This window comes from Dipodomys ordii, unplaced genomic scaffold (assembly GCF_000151885.1).
Source record: "Dipodomys ordii isolate 6190 unplaced genomic scaffold, Dord_2.0 Scaffold128, whole genome shotgun sequence".
Lineage (NCBI taxonomy): Eukaryota > Metazoa > Chordata > Mammalia > Rodentia > Heteromyidae > Dipodomys > Dipodomys ordii.
Window position 1 is genome coordinate 1338906 of NW_012267344.1, and position 7277 is coordinate 1346182.

Sequence of the window (7277 nt, forward strand, 5' to 3'; positions counted from 1 at the left end):
TCGGTCGTGGGGCTTGAACTCTGGGCCTGGGCGTTGTCCCTCAGCTCTTCAACTCAAGGTGAGCGCTCTACCACTTGAGCTACAGCGCCACTAAGATGACAATTAGAATCAAGAGCCATAATGTGTTCGTGAATATTGAACTGGAATCATCATGAATACTGAACTGGAATCAAGTTGCACATCCAACAACCAGAGACTATTAGGAGGTCAGGAAAATGCTGATAGGTTTTTGAATAACTTGAGAAATACTGTGTGTGTGTGTGTGTGTGTGTGTGTGTACATGTGTGTACATGTGTGTACATGTGTGTACATGCACATGCCAGTACTCAGTGCTGGATGCTATCCCTTAGCTTTTTCCACTCAAAGCTGGTGTTGTGTTTTGTGTTTTTTATTTCTTATGTTTTTTACTTGAACCACACCTGTGTTTCTAGTTTTTTGGTGGCTTATCAGACATAAGAGACTTTCTTGCCTAGGCTGGCTTTGAATCACCGTCTTTAGATCTCAGCCTCTTGAGTAGCTAGGATTACAGGTGTTTTTATTTTTACAAGGAACACATATTACAGTGGTTCCTAAGCTGCAATTAATCACTTCTCTGCAATTTCACTTTCCATGATTTTGAGTTACCAACAGCCAACTATGGTGTGTCATTTTAAGTAGAAAAAAAGTTCAGAGTAAACAAGCCAAAATCCTACAGGGAGTCGGGTGCTGGTGGCTCACATCTGTCATCCTAGCTACTCAGAAGGTTGAGATTTGAGGGTCGTGGTTCAAAGCCAGCCTGGGCAGGAAAGTCCTTAAGACTCTTATCTCTAATGAAGCACAAGAAAACCAGAAGTGGTGCTGTGGTTCAAGTGGTAGAGCGTTACCTTGAGCTGAAGAGCTCAGGGACAGGCCCAGAGTTCAAGCCCCATGACCGATCATAACCAAACACTTAAGGGGAAAAGAGGGGAAAGAAGAGAGGAAGAAAGGGAAAACAAGGGAAGGGCAGGAGGAAGAGGGAAGAAGAAGAGAGGGAAAGGGCCTTTTCAATTGATCATCTCACCTCAAAAAGAAGGTTGAACGCATCCTCCTCTTGACTGGTAAGGTGGACTGACAAACCCTTGACAAAAACTCCCTGAGGGTTTTCCACAACAGACATTGGTGTGACTGAGGGTCCAACGTAAGGAAGGGTGCACAGGAGATCAAACAGGTTCTCGTTGTAGATTTCCAAGTAGGAAATGCGCACGGTGATGGCGTGTGTGGGGCGCTCTTCAATCATCTTAAACACCTGGATGGGAGATTGCACAACAGCTAACTCACATCATTGAGAGAACCGACATCCAAGAAGGTAAGGGAATTTTTGTCCTCAAGGGACTTACGGGTCTACCCTGGTGGAATGGTCAACAAAAGCAGCAACAAAGCTAATGTGCTGGTGGCTCACACCTGTCATGCTAGCAACTCAGGAGGCTGAGGTGTGAGGATCGTGGTTCAAAGCCAGTCCAAGAAAAGTCCGTGAGACAAATCTCCAATGAACCACCGGAAAACCAGAAGTGGTGCTGCGGCTCAAGTGGTAGAGTGCTAGCCTTGAGCAAAAGAGTTCAGAGGCAGTGCCCAAGCCCTGGGTTCAAGCTCCACGACTGACAGAAAATAAAGCAAAACATTAGCGATTCCTATTAATTTACCGACTTGGTTTTTGGGGTGGCTAATTGGAGTAAAAGAATCTCATGGACTTGCCTGTCTAGGCTGGCTTTGAACTGCAGTCTTCAGCCTCCTGGGTAACTGAGATTACAGGCATGAGCCACTGGTATCCAGCTCCTATGCCTTTATTCTCTCTCTCTCTCTCTCTTTTCTTTTTCTATCTCCTCTCTCTCTCTCTCACCTCCTCTCTCCCTCTCCTCTTTCTCTGTCTCTTCTTTCTTCCTCCCTCCCCCTGCTCCCGTTCCAGACCAGGACTTGAACTCAGTAACTGATGCTTTTACTCATTTGGCTAGTGCTGTGCACCAACTGAGACACACTTCTCACCTCTGGTTATTTCTTTTCTTTATTGGTCTAATTTCTTTTCTTGCTTTTTTTTGTTTGTTTGTTTTTAACCAGTCCTGGGGCTTGAACTCTGAACCTGGGCAGTCCCTGAGTTCCTGTTCTCCAAGGCTAGCACTCTACCACTTGAGCCGCAGCACCACTTCCAACTTTTTCTATGATTAATTAGAGATAAAAGTCTCACAGATTTTCCTGCCTGGCTGGCTTCGAACTGAGATCCTCATATCTCAGCCTGCTAAGGAACTAGGATGACAGATGTGAGCCTCCAGCACCCAGCCTAAATCCTATTTCTTTTTTTTTTCTTTTTTTTGTCAGTTATGGGTCTTGAACTCAGGGTCTGGGCGCTGTCCCTCAGCTCTTCAGCTCAAAGCGAGGGCTCTACCACTTGAGCCACAGTGCCACTTCCAGTTTTCTGGTGGTTTATGGACACAAAAGTCTCACGGGACTTTCCTACCCAGGCTGGCTTTGAGCGGCGATTCTCAGATCTCAACCTCCTGAGTAGCTAGGATGACAGGTGTGATCCACTGGCTCCCAAATCCTATTTCTTGAAACCTAGGTTTCCAGGGTAATCCCCAACCATGGGAGTCCCATCTCTGGTACCAGTACTGATTGCCAAGTCTTTGAGAACTGGACCTCCCCTGCCCCCTGCTCCGACTATCTCTAAGGTCAGCAGCACCTATGGCAGAGAAGAGGTGCCCCCTCTATGGTATCCCGCCCATGCACCCACTCTCGACCTGCTGCAGGGCACGAGGGAGGATCCCGCGGTGCTTGAAGTTCTCAGTGATTCCCATCATGGTGTAAGTCTTCCCAGCTCCCGTCTGCCCATAACACATGATGGTGCCTGTGGATATTTCAAAACGTGTCGCAGTGACAGCCAGGGCAAAAGCTCCAGGGTCCAGTTTTCCCATCCCCAGCGTGTCTGCTGCCATCCAGGAGCCACTGGTGGGAAGGTAGATATGAGCATCAAGAATTCCACCACAGAGGGGCTGGGCAGGTGGCTCAGTGGTCAGAGTGCTTGCCTAGCATGCATGAAACCCTGGGTTCGATTCCTCAGTACCACATAAACAAAAAGCCAGAAGTGGCTCTGTGGATCAAGTGGTAGAGTGCTCGCCTTGAGCAAAAGCAGCTCAGGGACAGTGCCCAGGCTCTGAGTTCAAACCCCAGGACTGGCAAAACAACAACAACAACAAAAGAATTCCACCATAGAAGAGGGGGAATGGGCGGGAACAGCGACATAGTCAAAACAAACCAGGTACTGGTGGCTCAACCTATAATCCTAGCTACTGATGAGGCTCAGACCTGAGGATCATGGTTCAAAGCCAGCCCAGGCAGGAAAGTCCAAGAGACTCATGTCTCTAGTTAACCACCCAAAATCTGGAAGTGGAGGTATGGATCACACACACACACACACACTCACACAAACACACTCACACACACACACACACACACACTATAACTTGGAACTGGGGTTGTGGCTCCAACTGGTGGAAGATTCAGAGCTCAGGAACAGTGCCTAGACCCTGAATTCAAGCCCCTTGACCACCATCAACAACAAAAAGATACTTGTAACTCTTCCTCCAAGGTTTATCTAAGACCTCAAAGTCTTAGATAAAGCAATAGTTAATTAACGCAATTACCATTATAGCCATCAAAGGCCTGAGAAATCACATCCCTTGCAACGGTCTCATAAACCAAGTCCTGGGAGGCATCATGCAGAACTCCATCTAGCTTGAATGACCAATCTGTCTGCTGGTTGTTGACAACTCCTCTCCGAATGTCTTTTTTAAAGTGAATATCAATGCTCTAGAAAAAAAGAGAGAGAGGCCAGATATAGTGGTACTAGACTATAATACCAGCATGAGGGAAGCTGAGGCAGGAAGATCTTGAATTCAAGATCAGCCTAGGCTACTTAGCAAGACCCTGTCTCCAAAATAAGAAAGAGGGACTGGGAATGTGGCTTAGTGGTAGAGTGCTTGCCTAGCACGCATGAAGCCCTCCCTGAGTTTGATTCCCCAGTACCACATACACAGTGAAAGCTGGAAGTGGCGCAGTAGGTCAAGTGGTAGACTGCTGGCCTTGAGCAAAAGCAGCTCAGGGACAGTGCCCAGGAGCTCAGTTCAAGCCTCACAACTAACAAAAATAAATAAGTAATAAAAAATAAGAAGAAGAAAGAAAAGAGTGGGGAAACACTAGAAAAAAAGGGGAAAGGGGAAGAGAGATTGTGTGTGTGTGTGTGTGTGTGTGTGAGAGAGAGATCTTTTCAGAAAACATGCTCATGTAACTGTAACCCCTCTGTACAGTATCTTTACAATTAAAAATATTTAAATAAGAAAATAATCAATGCCAGGTGCCAGTGGCTCACGCCTGTAATCCTAGCTATTCAGGAGGCTAAGGATCATGGTTCAAAGCCAGCCTGGGCAGGAAAGTCCGTGAGACTCTTATCTCCAATAAAGCACTAGAAAAACTGAAGTGGTCTGTGGGAGATGGGAAGGGATGGTAAAGGGAAACAAAGGAGGAGGCAACAATGATTGATAAGAAATGTACTCTTTACCTTGCCCATGTAATTGTAACCCCTCTGTACAGTATTTTCACAGTAAAAAATAAAATAATAAATAAATCACCAAAACCTGTTCGAAGACACATCAGGTCTATAATAAGCTGATATTTGAGAAACACAGGAGAGCCCTGGACAGATGAGAATCCAAATCCAAGAGACTACTGTCCAATTAGCTACCAAAAAGCTGGAGTGGAAGCATGACTCAAATGGTAAATCACCAGTCTTGACTGAAAAAGCTGAGCTGAGATCTGAGTATTGCAGTTCAAAGCCAACTCAGGCAGGAAAGTCTGAGAGACTCTTATCTCCAATTAACTACCAAAAAAGCCAGAAGTAGAGCTGTGGCTTAAGTGGTAAAGCATTAGGTTTGAGCACAAAAGCTCCAGGACAGTGCCCAGGCCCTGAGTTAAAAGCCCCAGGACCAACACCAAAAAAAAAAAACTGAGCAAAAGTGCAAGGCCCTGAATTGTAGCCTTGGTACCAGAAGCATACACAGAGGCAACTGAAAGATTGGAGTGTGGCTCAAATGTAAGAGTGTCTACCTAACAAGCACAAGGCCCTTAGTTCAAACTCCAGGACCAGAGTGGATTAAAAAGAAAAAGAAAAAAAAAAAAAGCTGGGTGCTGGTGGCTAATACCTGTCATCCTAGCGGCTGAGATCTGAGGATCTCGGTTCAAAGCCAGCCCACTGAAGGAAAGTCGATGAGATTCTTATCTCCAATTAACCACTAAAAAAACGAGAAGTGGCACTGTGGCTCAAGTGGAAGAGCGTTAGCCTTGAGCTGAAGAGCTCAGGGACAGCACCAGGCCCAGAGATCAAGCCTCATGACCGGAAAAAAAAAAAGGAGGAAACTTGTTAAAACAAAACAAAAACAAAAAGCAATTAAAAATGAGAACCTCCTGAATTTCTTTCTGTAGGCATGTTTGGGATTTGATGGACCAGAGTCCAACAATTCTGCCCTGGTCTTAGAACAGTCAGAAACAGGGTGACAATGAACAGAGAAAGAGAAGTCCAGGCCGGTGAGAGCAAACAGTCCACTTACTTTGTTGTCTTCTCCATATGTGATCATTTCGTGAGCAAAGTCATCAGTGGGTTTGACACGGACAAATGTCTGAACCTTTTTCCTAGTACCCGTTCTAGCTAAAGAGAAGAGAACCATGACATTTGTAGTAGCCATCATCAAATAGAAGAGGAGATCAGGAAAACAGTGACATGCAATCCATTTTCTTCCCATCCCTGAGGACTTCCTGCTTTGCAGGCTGCTTTGGTCATGTCCCACTCCTGACCCCAAAAAAAGACCAAAATGAAACTGGGCGTTGGTGGCTCACGCCTGTCATCCTAGCTACTCAGCAGGTTGAGATCTGAGGATAGCAGTTCAAAGCCATCCCAGGCAGGAAAGTGCATGAGACTCTTATCTCCAAACTGGAAGTGGCATTGTGGCTCAAGTGGTAGAGCGCTGGCCTTGAACTGAAGAGCTCAGGGACAGTGCCCAGGCCTAGAGTTCAAGACCCATGACTGACAAAAAGAAAAGAAACAAAGGAAAAGGAGAATTCTAGCAGCAGGGGCACCAATCTCCCTCCCTGGAATCCCTGCACACCTTATGGATGAGGTGTGAGGACCACAGTCCTCTTCATGCTCAGGCCATGGGTTCGAAGCCCACAGTCCTCTTCATGCTCAGGCCGTGGGTTCGAAGCATGCCAGGCCCATACCCTGCTAGCCACAAGGCCTTTCCTAGTAGCTGCATGCATTCAGGGTGCCTGCTATTCAGCAGCCCCTCAAGCGCCCTGACATTCGGGGGGAACCCCATGCCGTTTCGCACTTACGGAAGGACTCCTTGCTACTGCTTTTATGCCGCTTCATTGGTGTGGGTGTCAGCTCCCAAATTAAGAGTACCAACTGCTCAAGGGCAAGGGAACTTGGCCTTTTATCCCTTCGGAATCCCCCTCCCCCACAATATCCAGAAGAGTGCCCAGCAAACACAAGAGAGGCTTGACAAATGGTGTTTGGTGAGAATGGGGATGTTCATGGCTGGAAGTCAGAGGGTGGCTGAATCTTCGTAAATGGGTCCGTCTTCAGTCACTACCTAGAGAGTCCCAAGGGGTAGTTGATGATGTCACTGGCTTCCCACATCACCTCCAACCCTGAAACCTATAGTCTTGTTGCTGGTACTAGGGCTTGAACTCTGGGCCTGGGCGCTTGTCCCTCAGCTCTTCAGCTCAAGGCAGGCGCTCTAGCATTTGAGCCACAGTGTCACTTCCGGTTTTCTGGTGGTTCATTGGAGATGAGAGTCTCATGGACTTTCCTTGAATGGGCTGGCTTTGAACTGAGATCCTCAGATCTCAGCCTCCTGAGTAGCTAGGATTATAGATGTGAGCCACCAATGCCTGGTTCTTACAAATATTTTTTGGATATACTAGAATGAATTCCAGTAGCCACCAGGAGACCTCCACGTGGCCCACTGGGAGGAAATGAACAGAAGAGCCAACCACTAACATCCCTGAATTCAGGCTTGAAAAGAGGTTGAGTTTCTGGTGCTATGGTAGGTACCCAGGAGGGTCCTGATCTCCAGTGTTCTTACCTAGACCAAAAGGGGTTGGGGGCCTGGGCTGGGAAGGTGGCTTAGTGGTAGAGCGCTTGCCTTGCATGCATGAGGCCCTGGGTTCGATTCCTCAGCACCACATAAGCAGAAAAAGCCAGAAGTGGTGCTGTG

The 7277-nt window shown here is 47.0% G+C and overlaps 1 protein-coding gene across 1 annotated transcript in view; it reads right to left on the minus strand.

Moving 5' to 3' along the window:
- Kif9 (kinesin family member 9) overlaps positions 1–6458 on the minus strand; it is a 39770-nt gene extending 33312 nt beyond the window's left edge. The window contains exons 1-5 of the mRNA XM_013030226.1: positions 6391–6458; positions 5610–5707; positions 3651–3816; positions 2748–2854; positions 1040–1264 (exon numbers count right to left, since the gene is read on the minus strand). Coding sequence (XP_012885680.1) covers positions 1040–1264; positions 2748–2854; positions 3651–3816; positions 5610–5707; positions 6391–6427 — 633 coding nt within the window. The 5' untranslated portion in view covers positions 6428–6458. The remainder of the gene's footprint in view (positions 1–1039; positions 1265–2747; positions 2855–3650; positions 3817–5609; positions 5708–6390) is intronic.
- Positions 6459–7277: the final 819 nt, after the last annotated feature.